Source organism: Muntiacus reevesi, chromosome 6, assembly GCF_963930625.1.
Source record: "Muntiacus reevesi chromosome 6, mMunRee1.1, whole genome shotgun sequence".
Lineage (NCBI taxonomy): Eukaryota > Metazoa > Chordata > Mammalia > Artiodactyla > Cervidae > Muntiacus > Muntiacus reevesi.
In genome coordinates, this window is record NC_089254.1 from 46,822,905 (window position 1) to 46,847,159 (window position 24,255).

At 40.3% G+C, this 24,255-nt stretch overlaps 1 protein-coding gene across 1 annotated transcript in view; it reads right to left on the reverse strand.

Moving 5' to 3' along the window:
- The window catches only part of NRCAM (neuronal cell adhesion molecule), a 321,909-nt gene that overhangs the window by 59,429 nt on the left and 238,225 nt on the right, over positions 1-24,255 (reverse strand). Inside the window, exons 7-12 of the mRNA XM_065938640.1 lie at positions 23,946-24,068; positions 15,466-15,636; positions 14,833-14,889; positions 12,826-12,937; positions 9,968-10,152; positions 7,514-7,645 (exon numbers count right to left, since the gene is read on the reverse strand). Of these exons, the coding sequence (XP_065794712.1) occupies positions 7,514-7,645; positions 9,968-10,152; positions 12,826-12,937; positions 14,833-14,889; positions 15,466-15,636; positions 23,946-24,068 (780 nt within the window). The remainder of the gene's footprint in view (positions 1-7,513; positions 7,646-9,967; positions 10,153-12,825; positions 12,938-14,832; positions 14,890-15,465; positions 15,637-23,945; positions 24,069-24,255) is intronic.

Below are 24,255 nucleotides of genomic sequence, written 5' to 3' on the forward strand. Positions count from 1 at the left end.
TATTGTCTTAGACAGTCCAGTTACTTCAACTAGTGATGGAGTGAGCCACGGTGCTCTGAGTTGGCAGACTTCCCTGGGTCCAGTGGTTAAGACTCCCTACTACCATTGCCTGGGGCATGGGTTCGATCCCTGGTTGGGGAACTAAGATCCTGAATGCTGTGTCGTGGCCATAAAAAAAAACAAAAAACAATTTGAGTTGGCATCTTAGCTCACATCCACTGTTTATGATTCTAATGATTTCAACGTGGCCTTAAGGAGCATGTTCTTCCAACCAGAAGAAAAATACAAGTTCAACTCCTTGGACAGAGTATAGATTTCCTCAGTAAACGAGAGCAGAGGACCGACATGCCACACTGGCCTAGGAAGTGGATGAGACCTGAGACCGGCTGTCAGGCACCCTGAGAACGCATCCCTCAGGGAGGCCTGTGTTCCCTGTCCTGCATCCCAAGTCTAGGATCATCTCGGCCTTTCCGACTCACACATTCTCAGCAGTGTCCTTCCATGGTCTCAGCACAGCGTGTTGGGACAGAGCAGCATCTCTGGAGTCTCCTTCTCTGTCAGTTATTCCCAGTGTTTTGGACCCAGCAGTTGTCTCCACGTGCATTCTGACTGCACTTCTGTGGACCCGCCAGGCAGTGGAGGGCTGGGAGTCCCTCCCAGTTCCTTGAAAATACCGAGCTCTTAAAAGCTACACCACTGTGTGTTTAATGGGGATAGAGTTCCAGTTTTTCAAGATGAGAAAGTTCTGGAGATCTATTTCACAATAGTGTGAAAGTACTGTAACACTCTTAAAAATGATTACGATGGCAAATTTTCTGTTATGTGTGTGTATTTTTTAACTGAAGTATAGTTGATTTACAATGTTGTACCAATCTCAATATATAGCAAGTGACTCAGTTTTACACATATATACATTCTTTTTAAAATGATTTTTTCTATACTGCTTTATCCCAGGAGATTGGATATAGTTCCCTGTCCTAGACAGTAGGACCTGTTATGTGTCTTTTCAACCACAGTAAAAAGTTACCTCACCATGAACATGGAAGACCAGCTCAACTCACAAAGGCAGTAGGATCATCTTCCCCTAGTGGGGGTTCATCAAGCACAACGCACACCATTTAGAACAGCTTTTATGTAGCCCACAGCTTGTTTTTTTTCCTGCTATCAACCCTTTTCAATTTGTTTTTTTTTCCTTTAACCTGAGAGGCCTCTGAGTGTATCTGCCTTATTTCTGCTAAATGGAGCAGCCTCCAAATATTTATTTTTGGTGATGTATCTAGAAATCAAATAAGCCCTCTAGGTAAGAATAATAAGAGTAAATAAGCAGATATTTCTCCATGGGGGTTTGGTCTACCAGCCAAATGCTGGTTTGGTTTTCCTTGAGTACTTACTAAAGAAATACCAGGAAACCCGGGACCGTCACAGTGACATACGGGAGCTCAGCAGGTACTGGACAAAGAATAAAACCACTGGGGCAGAGAGATTTGAAGCCTTTGAATTCTGTGTCCTGGCTCCTGAGTGGGCTCTAGTATCTAAACCCAAATTGCCCACAGAAATAATAATGAATTCTAGGAAGACCAACTTTGATTGCTATAAATGCACACTGGGTAAAGAAACTTAAGAGTGCAGAAATCACCACTGTACAAAGCCCCAAAGGTGAGGTTCAGAACTGGGGTGACAGTCTTCCAATAATACTTTCTTTTATTCTAGCCTTCCTGACATGGCTGGCCAAAACCATGAATGTTTCCAACATTTAGAAAATAAGAAAAATAATAAGTGCCAGTATACAAGTAAAACATACCATCAAATTTTAAAATACTTCTGTATCGAATGCATAGTTTTATTTTAAAAAGAGCTTCATGAAACAGACTAAGGAGAGAGAAGTAATGTATCTTGAAGATGAGAAACTAGAGACTGACTGGCTTATTTAATGTACAATAACTGCTCCGATTTCCTGAGTTAGTCTCCTCTATAAACATCTCCTGAAATCTGAACATCTGTGCATAATGTAGAACAAATCTCTGAATGAAGAGATGAATTTTCTTCTTCATCTAGGTATTACATCCCCTGTGAAGGGATGGCCACTGAGCTCTTTTGTAAAAAGGAAAAAGATGACTTGGTGGAATCTTGGGGAGTCCTAGACCACAGCTCTGTTCCTCTGCCTGCTTACTATGCATCACTGTCTTTCAATCTCTCCCTCCAATATGTAACTGTGGCAGGAGGACACCTGCTGTCTACTTTTATTCTCTTTATTCCATCCCCTTCTCATCTTTTAGAGAACAGGGGACTTTTAACAAAATAATAGTGTGATCTTACAGACGCTCCACTTGGAAGAATCCGAGAGGTCTACCTCAACTCACGAGGGGGATGATTAAAGATCTACAAGCGCTAGGCTCTCCCACTCTCTCCCAGGACAAGGTCAGGAATCTTGGTGTCCACAGCCTTGACCTTGGACATTTTCTTTCTGGTCCTGGGTTCTGTTTTCACACTTTCCCAGACACTGTGAGTCACACAATAAAAATTAGGAGTTCGTTTTTGGCATCAGCACTTCTGCAGCTGTGTTCTCGACTTCTACAGGTGGTTTCAAACAAATTTTATGCAAATTCCATATTTAATACTTTTTTTTTTTTTTTGCTTCAAGGAAAGTTTAAAGTAACCTGGCCAGTCCAAGGGGGACAGAGCTTTGAAAGACATTGAGATTAGGGCCCTGACTCTTTCTGAATGAATTCTTCCAGTTTTGTAAAACAGTAGGTGCCAGGTCTGAAATGCACAGTCACAAACCAGCAACACTATAGTTTGCTAACAAAACCCAGGTCTGACCCTCTCCTGTCCTGACCCACCTTCTCCTTTTATAGTCCTGGTGTGCACTTGGCAGCCAGAACCTACAGAGGTGGGGGCGGGGTGGGGGGAAGAGAGTGACAATGTCCTTAGGTGACTGTCTGCAAATCAGGAGTGGGGAGGTATCTGGTACTGTGGTCCTCCGATAATGTTCTCTGTCGCATGGCAGCTGGTGGGGAGGTCAGCCACCTGGCGGGACGCCGCACTAGGATACTGCAGAAGCACAGTTGTTCCTGCCCCTGCCCCTCAGCAACTGGTCCAGCCGAGGTTTCTGCAACCTCCTGGACAGAAGGTGTCAGCAAGCCAGCCTGTGCTCCCAGCTAACTTTTGAGGTCTATTCTGGCTCCCCCTGTAGTCCTTACCATGCCGATTCTGTGTTGTATATTGTAGCAGATCTTGCTCTCTCCTGCCTTCTCCTGTCTCTCTGCCATCCTTCGTTCTTGCCCTATCACTGCTGAATGCAGCTGTGGGTTGCAAACTCAGCAAACTACAGGTGACAAGCCGCAGTCTCTTGTTTCCAGAATGGTCCCCAAACCTCAGTTTTATTTAGAGGCCTCTGAATTAACAGGTAAACTATCAAGCAGGGCAGACAGGGGAGAGGCAGGGGGCTCCTCAAACTTCTACAGATTTTTGGACAGTTTTCTTCTTCATTTACTCCCTATCTTGGATCAGGGAGGTCAGTGCAAAGTGGGGGCATATAGGGTTCACTTTGAACTAGCTGTTTAAGACTCTGTCTCAAATGAATTTATTTACAGAAAGACTCACAGACATAGGGAACAGACTTGCAGGTGGGGAGCGCGGGGGAATGGATTGGGAATTTGGGATTAGCAGATGTAAACTATTACATTTAGATTAGATAAACAATAAGGTCCAACTGTCGAGCACAGGAAACTATATTCAATATTCTGGGATAAATTGTAACAGAAAAGAAAATGAAAAAGAATGTATACACATGTATAACTCAATCACTCTGTTGTACAGCAGAAATTCACACATTACAAATCAGCTATACATGAATACAATTAAAATTTTTTTTAAAAATTGAACATTGAAAATTTTAAAAAATTAATTAAAAATTTAAAAAACAGATTTAGGGTCTAGCCAAGAAGTCATTCACCAGAAGCTACAGATGGACCAGTGGCTGAGAGTGGGGGTGGGGAACTGTACTGCCCCTGCCACGCCCTCCTGCAGAGAGCTGTGAGTCCCCACCAGGTCCCTCAAACCCATCAGCTTTCAATTCCGAGATTACAAACAGTAAACCATGCAATTTTAGCTTGGCCTCCAGATGTGAAGGAAGACACCTTCCAGGGACACTTCTCATCAGTTCAATTCAATTCAGTCACTCAGTTGTGTCCGAGTGTTTGCCACCCCATGGACTGCAGCACGCCAGGCCTCTCTGTCCATCACCATCTCCTGGAACTTACTCAAACTCTTGTTCAAGTGGGTGATGCCATCCAACCATCTCATCCTCTATCGTCCCCTTCTCCCACCCTCAATCTTTCCCAGCATCAGGGTCTTTTCCAATGAGTCAGCTCTTCGTATCAGGTGACCAAAATATTGGAGTTTCAGCTTCAGCATCAGTCCTTCCAATGAATATTCAGGACTTATTTCCTTTAGGATGAACTGGTTGGATCTCCTTGCAGTTCAAGAGATCCTCAGGAGTCTTCTCCAACACCAAAGTTCAAAAGCATCAATTCTTTGGTGCTCAGCTTTCTTTATACATGTCTCATCACCTTGGTATAAACAGACAGCATCTGCTCCCAGCACCCTGGCTTTGTTGCCAGGCTGCAAGGAATTTTCTCTTCCTACTTGTCTACCACTGTGCCCACTCTGAGGCACACCAGAGGCAAAGGGGCCCTTGATCTGCAGGCATCGTCATCTCTGATCCCAGCTCTGCTAAGCCTCTTAAGACATACTTCGGGGATGGATGAAATGAACTGGTTGTGAACCTGATTTGAGAGATTTTGTTCTAACTCTTTCTACTCTGGACCCAATCAGATGATCTGGGGTTACAGCAGACAGGTTCCACTTGTCTCCAGGAACCTACACTCCATCCCCCAAGTGCCAACCTTTCATAGTTGATCCTTCCCCTAAATAGTTCATTTAAAGGGGAATGTCTATGAATGCAACTTCAAAGTTCATTTTAAAAACTGAAGTCTAGTTGACTTACAATATTATATTAGTTTCAGGTGTACAACATAGTGATTCAATATAATAGATTATACTCCAAATAAACTTACAAAATACTAGCTATATTCCCTGTGCTGGACATTACACCCTTCAGTCTTATTCATGTTATACCCAAATAGTGCAAAACTCCCAATACAGCTGGAGTTATAGGTCCCCTGAGAGGCACCACCTATGCCTTGTTTGGAAGAATCACAAGCTGAGAGAACCAGAAGGAAAGATCAGTTTCCTTATTTTATCTCCCCTCATCCCTGTGTCACTGACTCACCTACATCTCAATTTCCCCCTGCTTCTGATTGCATTCTGGCTGCTGAGCTTAAGGATTTATCTTTTCAACATTCCCTGGCTCCCCAGCTTCCCCACTGTGAAATGATGGATATCCCCTCCCACTTGTCAGTTTCACTGAGGCCAGATCTCAGGGGTACATTTAACCTTCCATAAATCGGCACAGAATCTCTGAGCTACAAAACTTGGTACCAACAGCGCTGAGCATGCTCCATCCCTTATTGCTGTTCTGAATACATTCCTATCAGAAAACTTTCTTTTAAGTTCTGGGTTTCCTTCCACTTTGCAGTTTTCACTCATATGTCCCTGACAGTGGCAACAGCTTCCCAATGCACAACCACAAAATATTCTGCAGTATTTCCTGATTCTGATACTAGTTACAATTAGGAGAAGAAATATCCAAGCTGGACTCCTTAGTATCTGTGCTCTCCCTGTATCTGTAAATCTGCAAAAGGAACATATTTCCTTTTACAATAAACACAGGCTGTCTGATTCTGAGCATCTGATAAGGACTGCGTTGTGTGCCAAACCACTAGTAAACACCCACAGAAGCGGGTCTCTCACTCTGCCTAGGCCTGGAGCAGTAAGACCTTGATGGTGTGAATCATCAGGAACTTGGGCTGTTTAAAATCTGCCAGTATTTTTCAGAGTCATCTTAGGGCAAAGATTATTTCAGGAAAGACAGTTTAATGGGTCTTTTGGGTATGGGAGAGTAGAACCAATTTTTGATTCTGGCTTGGAGGCAATGAAGGGCTTCCCTGATAGCTCAGTTGGTAAAGAATCTGCCAGAAATACATGAGACCCCGGGTGGATTCCTGGGGGAAGATCTGCTGGAGAAGGGATAGGCTACCCACTCCAGTATTCTTGGGCTTCCCTTGTGGCTCAGCTGGTAAAGAATTCGCCTGCAATGCAGGAGACCTGGGTTTGATCCCTGGGTTGGGAAGATCCCCTGGAGAAGGGATTGCATGGACTGCATAATATATGTATGGACTGTGTAGTCCATGGGGTCCCAAAGAGTTGGACACGACTGAGCGACTTTCACTTTTGAAGGAATGAGGAGCCAAGCTGCTCTATGTCGTAATTCTGAACGTTGTCTTTACTGAATGTCTTTACAGATTATTATGCTACTGATGGGGAGGGTGAACCTGATACGGGGTTTTAAACAGAAACCAATTTTTGTTTTTTTCTCTCTAAGAAGGGGAAAATGTCCACAGATTCTCCTGGCAATAGCAGCTGGTGGTAGATGGAATCAAGAAAACAGAGAGAGAGAGAAAAAAACAATAGAAAACAGAGAGGCAATGGACTCTCTGTGGATGGCCATGGCTTAGCAATGCAAGAGAAGGGAGATGCAATATCCATTTTTTTTTTCTTTGCTATAATGCCCTTCTATGAGACTCAAGCTTCTAATCAAGTTCTGTAAAACTGGTCTTTGCTATGATTTAGAAGATTGATGGACAGCTTATGGCTACACTCTGGGGGACCGTTCTAGGCAGCAGGGTGGCAGCCTAGGGAAGCTGGCTGAGAGCTGGAGTGGTCCAGGGAAGGTGGCAGAAGAGGTGATACTTGGCAGCTAAGATCACGTAAACATTGCTCAAGGATGATCTCAGTAAAACTTGGGGAGGGAAGACGGGTCAAAGACAGAACATTCAGCATACGACTGAGGTCAGAAGATGGGTTCTTCTTTGGGTATTAAATGGAACAGTGACCTCTCAAGACTGGAGAACTTGGGAACATGTGAGCTCTATTAGGAATGGGCCTAATAATTTAAAACCTCTTTAAATTAAGACAGCCGTATTTCTTACTGTCATATCCACTGTCTCTATTCCTAGCCTCCCTACCACCTCCTCCAACTCCTATGATGTTTCCACACATCACTTGACATTTTGAACAAAGAAGATAATGTGAACTTTTCAGTGGTGTTTATTTCTCACCCTGTCATTGTTCCTACGATTCACACAAAAAGCAAGAACAATTGTAAAGTTCCAATCAGCACATACTGTTCTGTTAATAGCATAACAATTTAGTCATAATAAATTATACCTAAAGAAAAAAAATTAAAATCTAAAGGTAATCTGGTGCTTCAGTGTAACTTATATATGGCTTCCTTCCTTAAGTCAAATTATTTTATCATCATTTGTCTCCTGTGGAGAAATCACTATGCTCTAAAAACACACTGCGACTGGAGCCAGTCAAGGAAACTTACTTTCTATCGGGACTCCATTTGATAACCAGCTAATTCTGGGTTTCGGGTTGCCATTCGCTCTGCAGATGAGGGTTCCATCCTCTTCAGGGGACAGCACAAGATTTTGAGGTGCTATGATCCAGTATGGAGCCGCTTTATGAGGAAAGGAAAAAACCCCACAAAATTGAATCAAGTAAGTTATTCTAGGAAATTTAGTACACTGAAGCATCTTAATGATAAAAATAAGTATGTTGCAAACCATTTGTTAATTTCAGTTTTTTTAGAGTGAACAGACTTCTAAGTGATACTTCAAAGAGCACTTCAGATTTTCAAAAGAATGTTTAAAGAGACTCACTGACATCTATGTATCATTTCAAGAGCCTTTAGATTCAAATATCATTGTCTTGTTCTACACTGTATGGATCAGATATCAAAGAGGTAACAGATTTCTCTAAAGTTGTACAGCAATTTAGAGGTACAGATAGAGATACGAAACAGGAATTTAAATTCTAAGCCCTGTAGAATACATACAGTTATAAAATTAGTAAGCAATTTTTAAAGCTTTCCAGCTTTTGAAGCGCTGCCAAGTTAGTATAAAGTGTTCCTGTAAGTCCTTCACCAACTTTCTCTAATGTTAACTTCTTACAAAACCATGGTACAGATGCCAAAACAAGAAATTAACATTGCTACAATACCATTAACTCAACTACACACTGTACTAGGCTTTCCCCAGTTTTTCCACTGTCTTATTTCTGTTCCAGGACCCCGTCCTGGACATTACATTGCATTTAATTGTTACATCTTACTTAGCTTCCTCTGATCTGAAAGTTTCTTGGTCTTTCTTTGTTTTTCATGAACCTGAGACTTTTAAAGATGACTAGTAAGTTATTTTGTAGAACATCTTTTTTTTTTTTTTTTCTTTTTTTTTTTTAAATTAAGAGCTTTTCATTTTTTATAACAAGGAACAATATCCTCATTTTATCATTATCAGGACAGAAATGGAGAAAAGTAATTATACGTGTGTTAGCTGTGTAAACATATCAATGTTAATTACTTCCCCAACTCTATAAATAAGTTTTTCATCATCTCTTTTTTATTTCATAAAGCAGTTTTTCTTTGAACTTCTTTCCAGACTTAGAAAGGAGAACTAGTCAATTGGATTCTTTCAGGGATAAATCAAGCTTACTAAATTGATTAATCTTCATATTTTTCCTAAGGCACATTCTCCATTTCTTATCTGTAACCAAAATATTTTGTGAAACATTCCGGCACACCCTCATTCCTAGAGAATGTTTATACCAGCAACCATTGAATTCTCATACAGATCAATAGGAAGGTTTTAAGTGAAACAAAAGCTTTTCCACCTAAGATCAAATTTAGTGACCTCTGAGTGAAGAATTCCTGAATTGCTAGATTATAATCACCAACCAACCACCATCATTAGTATCATCATAATTACTTCTTTTTAAAAAAAAGATTATATTCCATTTACAGTTATTATCAAATACTGGTTACATTACCTGTGTTGTATAATAGTTCCTTGTAGCTTATTTTAAAAATCATAGTTTGCACCTCTTAATCTCCTACTTCTTTACTGCCCTCCCTCCTTCCCTCTCCCCACTGGCAACCACTATATTTGGTACACCTAGTTTCACTAGAGTTTTTCCTGATGATTTTTCATGATTCAACTAAGGTTTTGGGTGATGGAACCTTCTAATTGCATTAAATCTGGGAGCACATGATATTGACATGGCTTATTACTGGTTATATGAACCTTGATTACTTGGTTAGAGTGATGTCTGCCAGCTCTCTTCACTGTAAAGTTACTATTTTTCTGCTTTCCATATTCTATTCATTAGAAGCAGGTAACTTCAGCCCTTCTTATGGGGAGGGCAATTAAGCTCTATCTCCTTAAAGGATGAGGAGTGAAGAACCTGTGGACATATATTAAACCTACCTCAGTAATTAATCTGGGTGTGGGTGGGTAAGAGGAGAAAAAACACTTTGAGGCTATGCAAACAACCTGTTTCTCTTTAAAGTTTGACTAGTAATTTTATCATTTTATTTATTTATTTTTGAGAGTTATGTTTTATTACAATGTAAGCCCAGGAGACAGGACTCTCAGATAACTTTGAGGGACTGCTCTGAAGAGGCAAGGGGGCATCCAGTAATTTTAGCATTCATCATTGGCTCTTGCCTATAGCAGTTACAACTGTGGAATTCTAATGGTGATTTTCTATTTCCTTCATTCTTTCAATACTTATTAACTGGAATCCTCTGCAAGGAAGATCGAGGGAGCAAATTTTTAACCTGATTTAGATGCCCCATAAATGGCAATGAGAAGAGATTCAAGGTACCATGAGTATTGATATAAATTTACATTATTATTATTGAAGAATATAATTAAAGGCATTTAATGAAAGATTCAGGGCTTCTCATGGAGGCAAGAACCATGTATTTTAGACAATGATATACCTTTAACTGTGACAGAAATGGTATGATGGATGGCTCCTAATGCATTTTTTGCTATACACTGGTAATTTCCAGAGTCTGCTTCTGTAACCTGAACGATTTGCAGAGTTTTCTTAAAGTTCCTATAAAATGTCCGGTTGATGGGGAGTGTTCCATCTTCTTTTATCCAGTAAATAATTGGGGTAGGCCTGATAAGATAAACAGAAAATAGAATCACGAAAAAAAATTCACCTGTTTTTGAAGGTAAATTTTCATGAAAGTTTGTCACAAACATAAAGATCATGAGGAACAGATAAATATTTTAAGCAGCACCCCACTTCTATTAATCAATGCTCAAAACCTTACATTTCAGTCTGTAAGTTACCATTTTCACACAAGCAGAACTGTGCTAAGTGAAGGCACGCTGGGAACTCTGACTTCAGGGATCTGTTGAGAATGGCGGTGAGACTTACTTGACTGAAGGGACCTAATTATTACCTTCAAAGTTCTGATCAAGGAGACACTCGAAAAATTTTGCATGACTGGACTATATCAATCAAAAGAATGACCATGAAATTAATGACACCGAGTTACAATTTTCTAAAAAACTTTTTTTTTTTTAATGTGGGCCATTTTTAAAGTCTTCATTGAATTTTTGTTCTAATATTTCTTCTGTTTTTTTGTTTGGTTTTTTGGTCATAAGCCATATAGGATCTTAGCTCCCTGAACCCAAACCCCCTGCACTCTTAGCCACTAGACTGCCAGGGCAGTCCTTCAAGCTACAATTTTTTAATCAGCCAGACTTAAAAAGGTTAGAGAAAGGTTAGAGAAAGAAGAAAGGCTAGAGAAAAGTTAACTTTAAAAAGGTTGGATTTTTGTTCCCATAAACTTCTATACATATTTCCATACCAAACGGAAGAATCTCCCTATCTTATAACAGGCTATCTGATGATGTGAACGAAGTGATTAGAGGAGTCGTGCTGTTATTTTAATTTCATTATTAGTGATATTTTAAAACATTGTACCAATTGATAGAGGTAGGCCCAACTCACATGTTATTTAAACCATTTCTCACCTATATTTCTTATTAAATCATGAACTACAGAGACAGATGAAAAGTGAAGACTTAGGCTTAGAGTTAAAAAGATCTGCTTCAAAATCCCAGCCCTGCTCCTAAACTGCGCTCTGATTTTGGATCTCTGGCCTTTTGGGGCCTCAGTTTCCTCCACTGCCTTAATGGAGACAATAATGCTTGTTTTGATCTGGTGACTGAGAAGGTTTTCCTGAGGGTAAAATAAAAATCCATTCAGTATATTTACTAAGCACTGAACTATATATCCCCTGGAGCGGGGCATGGCAACCCACTCCAGTATTCTTGCCTGGAGAATCACCATGGACAGAGGAGCCTGGAGGGCTGCAGTTCGTGAGGTCACAGAGCTGGACACGACTGAGCAGGCACACACAAACACAAACTACAGGTCAAGCATTAAGTGGTGTGTTGGGAAGATTAAAAAAAAGAATAGTCCAGGCCCTCAGGAAGAACACAATATTTATCATTAGAAATACTAGTGGGATTAACGGGTTGTAGAATTGTTGTTTGTTTACTTGAATAAAAATAACTGAACAGATATACTTGATGAACTGGGTCATAAGTAGTGTTATTTCTTGACAAGGCCAGCAGGGACCTCCATGTGTCTCCAGAGATATTAATAAAATTTTTCCTGGAGGCCAATTCTGGGCTTCTAGGAAGGAATGTGATACTCTGAGTCACCAGGTCAAGGACAGCACAGATTACAACACAACACAACGTGTTTCTGAGAGTCCAGTCAATGTTCCAGCAAGTGTGCCTTATCAATGGTACATACTCTATGCCAGGCATGAGAGGAAAGTATTCAGAAGCTTGCCTCCAGCACTTTCCTAACATAACAGCTGTTCCTGCAGCTGAGCTGAGGCTTCCCTGGGACTCTTCTCAAGGGCACATGGGTTCTGGGGGTGGTATCAGTTTTGAGGTGTACATAGATGAGACAGGGCTTCCCTGGCGGTTCAGATGGTAAAGAATCCACCTACAATGTGGGAGACTTGGGTTCGAGCCCTGGGTTGGGAAGATCTCCTAGAGAAGGCCATGGCAACCCACTCCAGTATTCTTGCCTAGAGAATTCCCATGGACAGAGGAGCCTGGCGGGCTACAGTCCATGGGTCACAAAGAGTTGGACATGACTGAGTAACTAAGCATACACATAGATGAGACAGCTGCAAAGAAGCTGGTCTGGTGACCAGCGCTAGGAGGTAGAGGATGGGACAGCATGCCAGTGTCAAGGCTAGGCTCTAAGAGACTGAATGAGCTTCCGCTGTTAGGAGAATAAGCCAGAGCTTGATTGCCTGGAAGGATGTGAAAAATTCATGCCCAAGACCTCCACTGCCCTACTAACAGCCAGGAGACCCAGAGCTGTGAACCCACAGCTGAGCTGCTCAGAAGATGCATAAGCAGGCTCAAATGAAATCAGTCAGATCCAGCCCTGTTAAGGCACAACTGCTCTGCACACTTGTAGACAAATCATCAATGACAAACAGCTACTGGTTGTAAGCCTTTAAGTTTTGAGATGATCTGTTAGACAACAGTAGCAAAATAATAAGCTTAATTACAATGATAACAATCATAAGGTGATTACTGACACATTTCTAAAGGAACATTTCCATTAACAAAATATTTTCATAATATGAAATAACACATGGCCCATTTTGGAAGTAATCATCATATTTTTCTTGATTGCTTAATGGAGTCTCTACCAATGATTCTTGCTATGATATAATATTAATGTCTCTCTACCCATCTACTATGTTTATATAAGAAATGGACATCAAAACAGACAGTGTTAACTCACAGCCCTTCTGCAATGCACTCAAGGGAAAGGACATTTCCTCTTAATTCCTCTTTGCGACTTGTATTGCCGTCTGGAGTTAAAAATGCTGGTGGCCTCTGTCTATGTGATTTAGCTGCAAACAAGAAGATCAATATGCATTCAAAGTAAGAATATGGATTTCTAGAAGAACAGTTCACTGTCTAAAAATCTAATCCCTTTTCAAATCCATAACCATTGATTGTGAAATTTGTTAAACAAACACATACATACTCCTTGCCTTATAAATAGCCGTCACTCACTCAGTTGGCCAGAAGTAGAAACTACTTTGGTTACATAAGCACTAATAATGAGGACTATTTTCCATTGTATATTTTCCTAATTTGGGTTAGGGTTCTATGTATTTTTGGTGGGTTGGTAAAGTTTCAAAATGTAGACATAGAGAGGAAAATTATGTTATCAAATTATCCACCGCTCAAATGAGTACTCAGGTCAAAGGGAAAATGAGCTGTCTATTTTCTGGAAGATGTTAGGTTTTTCTGAAAGATATGATAACGGACAAGGTCTTTTGGTTTACCCTAGGGACAACATTATAGTCAATTCCATTGATTAATCATGAAGATAAATCATGGTGGACATCTAATATATCAAGATACCCAAATTGCGAGGTTTACAGAAAACAAAACAAAACTAGAAAGTGACTGGCAGAGGTCTGGCAAATGTGTGCCACAGATTATGGGTGAAGCTAAAGAAATTAAAATTGGTTTCATCAATGAAAAAACAAAGAGGGCTCAAGTCAGAAATCTCAGGGAGGTATATATATAGAGAGAGAGATAGAGAGAGACTACCTTCATGTTTCATGAAGAAAAAACATATGGAGACCTGGCCTAAATGTGTCCTTATCCTCTGGTGGCGTCTCAGAAGAACTTAAAGTAGAAATCCTACCATCTTGAGGTTCTAAGAGCACTTTAAGAGTGTGCAGCACTTTAATGTGTTATCTACTTGATGCTCATAAAAACTGAAAAGGTAATATATAAATTATCATCACTTCTCAGAAGAAAAAGCTGAACACCAGAAAAGGTATTACTGAAGACAAATTAGAGTTTTCCTCAGATTTTAGAGATGGTGGAGGAAATCTTACTCCTTTGAAAAATCACTTTGAAAGTGATTTTGAGGTCCATATTTCTCAGGAGTATTTTAATATAAAATAAAATAACATGAAATAAGGTCAAAATAAAATAAAAGTAAGGCAGGAGTTATGGTATGTTACTCTGGCCACTGATAGTACCTTAGTGCTTTTTACTTCATATCTCAAGGGTAAAAAATTAGTACAGCAGAAATTTGAGCTTATGGATAATTTAAGAGGGCCCCATATTCAGAACTGATAATTTTCATTCATAGACTCTACATTTGAGATCCATGTTTCCCTCCCTTAAGGAAATAAAATTCTTATCCTTTCAAAAGAATGATGTTAAATCTATTTTTAAAAGATTATTTCCACTGAAGATAGTGTCTTGATTTTAAACTAAACTAAGAGAAATACCATTTCTAATTATATGACATTGATAAGGTCATGTGTAAACAGACGGAATACAATGCTTTCCTCTCAAAATCTGGTGAATGTTAGTTGCTAAAGGTTATTAAGACTTTGATGTTAGTATTTTAGCAGGTTAATGTACCTTGCCAATTCTTACTAATCTATGAGAAAAGTTTATGAGCCAGACAAAAAATGAAAAATGTAATTCTGAACATATATGAAAGATTTTTTTCAAATTTTGTGGGATGATTCTTTACATGAAAACAGTTATAGTAACTTTTGTTATTACACATACAACATGGAACATGTTTTAATGACATGTTTGAGAGCTCAAAGCTAAATTTATATGAAACATACATTGATTCTAGTGGTATTAAACATGTAACTAGGAATTTCATAAAGAAATAAGGTTAAACAGCCATGGAGGTGAAGTTAGTGAACTAAATTCTACAATGAAGAAGAAATACCAGTTACAATCAATCACCAAAACTCACCACCATAAAACTCAGTGTCACTCAAATTAGCAGCTATAGTGTCATTCAATTCATCCACTGAAATAAACAGAATATTATGAAGAATGCAAAAAGAAGGGGAGAGAGAATTGTAAAAAAAAGAAAAAGTACTGGGCAACAAAACATAAACCACTATGCTGGCCAAGTGCCATCCCAACCTAGTAAAAACAGTACTTTACACTGTACATGACTATTTCATTAATTCACTGAGCCACCCCCAACCAGTAAGATACGAACATATAACCAAAGCTGCAGGACTCCCAGTTAATGGCATTGTGGAGCATAAACCACAAGCAAGTGCTCAGAACACTAAGAACTGGGTTGGCCAAAAAGTTCATTCAGGCTTTTCTGTAACATCTTACTAATGTTTTGGCCAAACCAGTACATTCAGGAAGTTATCATAAAAACAATAATGGTAATAACAGTAAAAACTGTAAAGTACAGTAAAGTAGGCAAGCTTCCTATAATACACATGCCAACACTTTCATGACTAAACTCACAGGTCCATCCCTAATCAATGAATCTGTTTACTTCAAAGTGAGTGGTATTTAATAATTGACATGCACACATTTGTAAACATCATTGCAAGAGAGTTTCTGGAAATTGAGCTCTTACCTGAAATCACCTTAACAGAAATTGGTTGCTTCTGCTGTATGGTTTGAGTGTGATTAAACCTGGCGTAACAGATGTAGTCTTCCCGGGTGTCCTCTGGGAGCACGTTGGAAAAGTAAAGGTCTCCATTCAGACCTTGGGAAACTCTCTCACTCTGTGGAAGTCTTTGAAAGGCTGGAGAATAGCAGAGAGATATCTAGATCATTCCATCCCAAAGGGGCCACTTTCCAAATTAGCAAGATAACTGTATCTACTAATAAACAGTCCTGTGAACTTCACTTGCATGTATTTTTTTCTTCTATAAAGCTCTTTTCAGTAAAAGCAAATAATTGCAAAAAGAAAAGACATATGTATTAAAATTCCAACTATACCTGCCAGACCCTAACTTCTCTAGAGTGGGGGCAGAGGTGAAATTAAAGTTGCCCAGTGAAGGGTTTTAGAAAACAAGCGTAAACCAAAAAAATATTTTATGGAAAGAATTTGTGTGACTTTTCCTAACATTTAAGTCAATCCCTAAGTACCAGACCACCTGGCCTGCCTCTTGAGAAATTTGTATGCAGGTCAGGAAGCAATAGTTAGAACTGGACATGGAACAACAGACTGGTTCCAAATAGGAAAAGGAGTACATCAAGGCTGTATATTGTTACCCTGCTTGTTTAACTTATATGCAGAGTACATCATGAGAAATGCTGGGCTGAATGAAGCACAAACTGAATCACAATTGCCGGGAGAAATATCAATAACCTCAGATATGCAGATGACACCACTCTTAAGGTAGAAAGTGAAAAAGAACTAAAGAGCCTCTTGATGAAAGTGAAAGAGGAGAGTGAAAAAGTTGGCTTAAAACTCAACATTCAGAAAACTACGATCATGGCCTCTGGTCCCATCACTTCATGGCAAATAGATGGGGAAACAGTGGGAACAGTGGCAGACTTTATTTTTTGGGGCTCCAAAAAAATCTGCAGGTCCATGGCTGCAGATAGTGACTGCAGCCATGAAATTAAAAGACGTTTACTCCCTGGAAGGGGAGTTATGACCAACCTAGACAGCATATTAAAAAGCAGAGACATCACTTTGTCAACAAAGGTCTGTCTAGTCAAAGCTATGGTTTTTCCAGTAATCACGTATGGATGTGAGAGTTGGACTATAAAGAAAGCTGAGCACTGAAGAATTGGTGCTTTTGAACTGTGGTGTTTGAGAAGACTCTTGAGAGTCCCTTGGACTGCAAGGAGATCCAACCAGTCCATCATAAAGGAGATCAGTCCTGGGTGTTCATTGGAGGGACTGATGTTGAAGCTGAAACTCCAATACTTGTGGTCACCTGATGCAAAGAACTGACTCACTAGAAAAGACCCTGATGCTGGGAAAGATTGAAGGTAGGAGGAGAAGGTGATGACAGAGGATGAGATGGTTGAATGGCATCACCGACTCAATGGACGTGAATTTGGGTAAACTCTGTGAGTTGGTGATGGGCAGGGAGACCTGGCGTGCTGCAGTCCATGGGGTCGCAAGGAGTCGGACACGACTGAACAACTGAACTGAACTGAACGAGTATTAACCACAGATACACGCGTATCTCAGAAAATGCATTATGGAAGCTTACAAGGATGCTAACTTGGGTTGCGTCTACACAGAGTCAGACAGTACTGTGAGAGCACCTAATGGTGATGACCTAGGCCCTGGGCAAAGTGCCAGACGGACCAAGGTCACTGCCTTGTCTGAGTCCAGGGTAGGGATCTAACCGGAGAATCAGGCAGCAAACAGGCAATTAACAACAGGGTGCAATATGGATTTAACGATGCAGATGTGCCCCTCAGAGGCCCCCCATACCCAGCCTCCCTCACCTCCTCTATTTTTCCTTTTCTGTGTTACCAGTTACCTTCTAACATACAGTGTGTTTTACCTGTCGTGTGTATGGCTCATGGCCCATCTCCCTGAACTAGAATTTAAGTTCCAGAAGGGCAGAGACCGTCATCCGCTTGGGCTACTATTGTAGCCCTGAAAATGCACCTGGTGCCTCATAGAATCTCTGTAATTAAATGAGTTTCAAGCAGCACTGGGACTTCCCAGTTTCACATTTAACAGACTTCCCCTCAGGTCCAGGGAAATGTCTAGCCTTAAGAAAGTAGGGGTGATTTTCTAAGGAGACGAAGGACTCGGGGAAGTGGGACCACTGACCTATGTGTGAACTGACACTTGGCTGGCTAGCACGCCTCCTGAGGCTTCTGACTCAGTTCACTGGGAGAGTGCTTCAGCTCTGAAGTGAGAGGACTAGGAAAAATCGCACCTCTCAGTTGCCTCCGGCCAAGTGTTAACATCTCCTGGGAAGAGGATTTCTCAGCCTGAGTCAAGCAGCTATGTTCCTCCAGCAGCAGGTACCCTACCCAATCATCATGAAATGCAAAATGATGGGTAAAAGCCTGCAGCTCCCTTGGGTGGGAGAAGGCAGGGAAATCTGGAGACAGACTTTGAAAGGATGCTGGTTAACCATGTGAGCCAAGTTTGTGGTCAAGATGGGGCTTTGGTTGGTGGCTGTAAATTCATGGTTTGAAGTAACCAACCAGGGAAAGAGTTGTTTTAAAAAATAACTCAGAAAAATAATGTATGTTTATTTTATGAATACAAAGATATAAAGATAGGGATATATTTATCTTCTTTCATTTCTCCTGGTGTATTTTCTTGTGGATTAGTGTTGGGGATCAAATGAAAGGGAATGGGATTTTATGAGGGTGGGAACACTTTGCCCATTGAATTCCCGTGCATTGCACTGGGGAAAAAACGTATGCAGATAGGAATAATTTGATAAGGTCATCTTGCCAGGAGAAAGCTACACATATCTGAATTTTTTTCTCATATCCAGATGCAATTTCATTTGAAAAATCCAGACGCATTGTCAACGGCCTAAAATGTATGGAAATGACATAACCAGCAGTGCAATATGAAAAAAAAATTAGTTTCGTATTCAGATGATCCTGAGACTTCACATGTAAACATCTCTTTATTAAGCAGAAAAGTAATCATTTCTGAATAAGAAGCAAAAACCAATTACTGGGCTTCACTTTGGCAGTGAGATTTGGATTCTGTTATTCTAAACCATAGATATCACTCAGTTCTACTTGATTTGTTACTTATGCTTTCAAAATCTGTAAAAGTTATTACATAATCGTATGAAAAATATTTTTGTCCATTTATTCATTTATATATATATATTTTCCACTTCTCTGTGATACTTTCTCTGAGTGATCTCATATGAGTCAAAAATGGAAAGGAAATGTGAAAGCTAAATTTTATCTTCTGTAATGTGAACAGCTTGTGATTTCAGAGGAAATCAAGTCACTGAGAATAGAATGTATTCCCCACAAGTATTTTCAACCCTCCCCACCATTCTACCCAGAGGATTCCTGTCAAGGACAACAGTGACCCCCATGTTGCCAAATTCAATAGCTATTTCTCGATCAGATTGGAAGCTGTCTCATCTCTCAGCAGTGTTTGAAACGACTGATATTCTGTCTTCTTGGCACTTTTTCTTCCCCTTGATCTGGGACCACCTCCTCTCTGTTTTCTTCTTACTGAAGCCACCTGCTTCTCTTTGCTCTCTAAAGTTTTGGCCCCAGGAGGTTCCTGGTCTCAGCCCCCAGGCTGTGCTCTTCATCACCTGCACTTCTTCCTCCAGACTCTGACTCTAAGAAGCATCTCTGCACTAACATTTACGAATGGCTGGAAAGAGCCCTGAATCTTTCTTCTGACTCATGAAGCTCTAACTCTTGCTGGACACCTTCCCAAGGATGCCTCCCAGGCTTCTTGCATTCAAAACCTCGGTTCCTAGTCTCCAAGCAGAAACACATGCTACCTCCAAAGTAACATGCTAACGGGAGGTTTGGAAGGGTAGGCGAGCAGAGCAACAAACAATCCCCTAAGGTTAGAGAAGGGGTGGACAGATGTTACAGTGACTAATGAATGACTTCATTTCCCTGTGCCTCAGTTCCCTCACCTAAAAAGAGAAGTCATCTGAGTTGCCTCCTGGGGCTGCTGTAAAAAATGGACGAGATAACTCATGTAAAGTCTTTAGCCAAATGACAGGCGCATGGGCATTAAATGCCTAAGTAGCTATTGTTACTTCTGTATATAAAATAGATAATAAACAAGCATCTACTGTATATAGCACAGGGAACTGTGCTCAATACTCTGTAATAACCTAAATGGGAAAAGAATTTGTACATGTGTAACTGAGTCACTGGGCTATATACCGAAAACGAACACAACACTGCAAACCAACTATATTCCAATATAAGATAAAAAATTAACTAAAAAATATTAGCTGTTACTGGGGATAAAAGAACAAAAACAATAAAAAGACACAACACATTCTGAACAGTTTTATTTCCTTTTCTCCATGGGCTTCTGCTGTTTCAGGAAAGGGCGACTGCATTTTACCAGTTCAGTCAGTCTTTGGGGTTACCTTTGATTCTTCTCTCTCATGCCTCCATCCTGACCCCAATAAATCCTGGAAGAAACTCTGAAATTACATTTGGAATCTGACTATTTCTTACCCACTCGATTACTACTACTCAAGTCAGAGTTCCCATCAACTCTTGTCCAGATCACAGCACTGGCCTCCTAACAGGCTGCCCTTCTCTTCTTTTTGTCCTCTCTATTCTCCAGGCACGAACCGAAGTGATGTTCTTACTATCTGATCTGTGTCAGGTGAAACCACTCCTTCAATGGCTCCCTACTTCATTGAAAGCAAAAGCCAGTCTTACGCATTGAGTCCCTGAACTTTCCTGACCTCTTCTCTGCCTGTCACCCTTGGGTTAGTCAGCCTTGCCACAATGGCCTCCCTGCTGCTTTTACACACACGAGTTATGCACCTGTCTTTGGGGCTTTACTGATTTTCTCTTTCCACCCAGATAGTGAAGGTCTGTATGCTCTTTCATTCCTATAAGTTTCTGCTCAAAACTCTGCCTGTTTTTGTCCATAGCACTTACTGTCAACTGATGCATATTTTCTAAATACACTTATAGTCTGCTTCTTTCTCTCCTTACTTTTATTCCCACTGCAGTGAATATAAATTCTGTGAGAGCAGGAGCTCTGGTTTATTTAGAGAGGCAGCTGGTACACGGTAGTTCAGTTCAGTTACTCAGTTGTGTCCAACTCTTTGTGACCCCATGGACTGCAGCACACCAAGCTTCCCTGTCTATCACCAACTCCCAGAGTTTGCTCAAACTCATGCCCAATGAGTCCGTGATGCCACCTAACCATCTCATCCTCTGTCATCCCCTTTTCCTCCTGCCTTCAACCTTTCCCAGCATCAGGGTCTTTTCCAATGAGTTAGTTGTTTGCATCAGGTGGCCAAAGTATTGGAGTTTCAGCTTCAGCATCAGTCCTTCCAATGAGTACTCAGAGCTGATTTCCTTTAGGATTGACTGGTTTGATTTCCTTGCAGTGCAAGGGACTCTCAAGAGTCTTTGCCAACACCAAAGTTCAAAAGCATAATTTCTTTGGCACTCAGCTTTCTTTATGGTCCAACTCTCACATCCATAAATGACTATTGGAAAAACCACAGCTTTGACTACTTGGACCTTTGTCAGTAAAGTAATATCTCTACTTTTAAATATGCTGCCTAGGTTGGTTATAGCTTTTTCTCCAAGCAGCAAGCATCTTTTAATTTCATGGGTGCAGTCACCATCTGCAACGATTTCGGAGCCCGAGAGAATTAAATCTGTCACTGTTTCCATTGTTTCCCCATATATTTGTGATGAAGTGATGAGACCGAATGCCATGATCTTCATTTTTTGAATGTTGAGTTTTAAGCCAGCTTTTTCACTCTCCTCTTTCACTTTCATCAAGGGGCTCTTTAGTTTCTCTTTGCTTTCTGCCATTGAAGGTGGTATCATCTGTATATCCGAAGTTATTGATATTTCTCCCAGCAATCTTGATTCCAGCTTGTGCTTCATCCAGCCCAGAATTTCTCATGATGTACTCTGCATATAACTTATAAAAGCAAGGTGACAATATATAGCCTTGATGTACTCCTTTCCCAATTTGGATTCAGTCCATTGTTCCTTGTCCAGTTCTAACTGTTCCTTCTTGACCTGCAAACAGATTTCTTAGGAGGCAGGTAAAGTAGTCTGGTATTCCCATCTCTTTAAAAATTTTCCAGTTTGTTGTGATCCACACAGTCAAAGGCCTTATGGTAGTCAATGAAGCAGAAGTAGATGTTTTTCTGGAATTCTCTAGCGTTTTCTATGATCCAATGGATGTTGGCAATTTGATTTCTGGTTCCTCTGCCTTTTCTAAATCTGTTTGAACATCTGGACCTTCTCAGTTCACGTACTGTTGAAGCCCAGCTTGGAGAAGTTTGAGCATTGCTTTGCTAGCACGTAAGATGAGCGCAATTGTGCAGTAGTTTGAACATTCTTTGATACTGCCTTTCTTTGGGATTGGAATGAAAACTGACCTTTTCTAGTCCTGTGACCACTGCTGAGTTTTCCAATTTTTCTGGCATATTGACTGCAGCACTTTCACAGCATCATCTTTTAGGACTTGAAATAGCTCAACTGGAATTCCATCACCTCTACTAGCTTTATTTGTAGGATGCTTCCTAAGGCTCACTTGACTTTGAACTCCAGAATGTCTGGCTGTAGGTGAGTGATCACACCATCGTGGTTATCTGAGTCATTAAGATCTTTGTTTTATAGTTCTTCTGTGTATTCTTGCCACCTCTTCTTAATATCTTCTGCTTCTGTTAGGTCCATACTGTTTCTGCCCTTTATTGTGCCCATCTTTGAATGACATGTTCCCTTGGTATCTCTAATTTTCTTGAAGAGCTCTCTAGTCTTTCCCATTCTATTGTTTTCCTCTATTTCTTAGTATTGATTACTTAGGAAGGCTTTATTATCTCTCCTTGCTATTCTTTGGAACTCTTCATTCAGATGGATACATCTTTCCTTTTCTCCTTTGTCTTTAGCTTCTCTCCTTTCTCAGCTCTTTGTAAGAGCTCCTCAGACAACCATTGTGCCTTTTTGTATTTCTTCTTCTTGGGGATGGTTCTGATCACTGCTTCTCATACAATGTTATGAATCGCCTTCCATAGTTCTTCAGGCACTCTATCTACCAGATCTAATCCCTTTAATCTATTTGTCACTTCCAATGTATAATCATAAGGGATTTGATTTAGGTCATACCTGAACATTCTAGTGTTTTGCCCTATTTTCTTCAATTTAAGGCTGAATTTTGCAATAAGGAGTTCATGATCTGAGCCACAGTTAGCTCCCAGTCTTATTTTTGCTGACTGTATAGAGCTTCTCCATCTTTGGCTGCAAAGAATATAATCAATCTGATTTTGGCATTGATCATCTGGTGATGTCCATGTGTAGAGTGGCCTCTTGTGTTATTGAAGGAGGGTGTTTGTGATGATCAGTGCGTTCTCTGTTAGCCTTTGTCCTGCTTCATTTTGTACTCCAAGGCCAAACTTGCCTGTTACTCCAGGTATCTCTCAACTTCCTACTTTTGCATTCCCGTCCCCTATGATGAAAAGGACATCTTTTGTGGGTGTTAGTTCTAGAAGGTTTTGTAGGTCTTCACAGGACTGTTCAACTTCAGCTTCTTTAGCATTACTGGTCAGGGCATAGATTTGGATTACTGTGATATTGAATGGTTTGCCTTGGAAATGAACAGCGATCATTCTGTTGTTTTTGAGACTGCACCCAAGTACTGCATTTTGGATGCTTCTGTTGACTATGAGGGCTACTCCATTTCTTCTAAGGGATTCTTGCTTGGTCCCACCCATTAGAGCAAGACCCAGATTCCCCCACAGCCAGTCCCTCCCAACAGGAAGCTTCTACAAGCCTCTTATCCTTATCCATCAGAGGGCAGACAGAATGGAAGTCATAATTACAGAAAACCAACCAAACTGATCACTTGGATCACAGCCTTGTCTAATTCAATGAAATTATGAGTCATGCCGTGTAGGGCCACCCGAGACTAACATGGAGAATTCTGACAAAATGTGGTCCTCTGGAGAAGGGAATGGCAAACTGCTTTAGTATTCTTGCCTTGAGAACCCCATGAACAGTATGAAAAGGCAAAAAGATAGGACATTGAAAGATGAACTCCTCAGATCGGTAGGTGCCCAATATGCTACTAGAGAAGAGAGGACAAATAGCTCTAGAAAGAGTGAGGAGGCTGAGCTAAAGCAAAAACAATGCCCAGTTGTGTACGTGACTGGTGATGGAAGTAAAATCCAATGCTGTAAAGAACAATTTTGCATAGGAACCTGGAATGTTAGGTCTATGAATCAAGATAAATAGGTACATAGTAGGTGTTCAATAAAACAGAGCAAATGACTGAAATGATATGTGATGTTTTCCTAAGCATCTCTAAAAAAATTTATAAACATCTTATGAATCACAGGAGGTAATCATTGATTGGGACAGCCAATAATCATAAGACTCTTGAAGAAAGTTCATATTTTTAAAACTTACAGTTATCCATCCAGAATATTATGGGTGGTGGTAACCCAATTGGTGGTCTGCAGGGAAGGACCAAAGACTGGCCATTTCGAAGTGTTATTGGTTCAAGCTTTTCTTTGGTCCACAACGGTGACCCTAATACAATAAAATAACAACTTCTAAGTTATTTATGCACTGGAAAACAAAAAAAGCACTGGAAAGAAAGATAAACCAAACTTGTAGAGAAATACTAACTTGGAATTTATGGAAATTAAGATAACAAATTTTTCAAAAAATGACACTCAGTATAAGTTCTGAGTCAGCAAGTCCATGTCTAAGAATT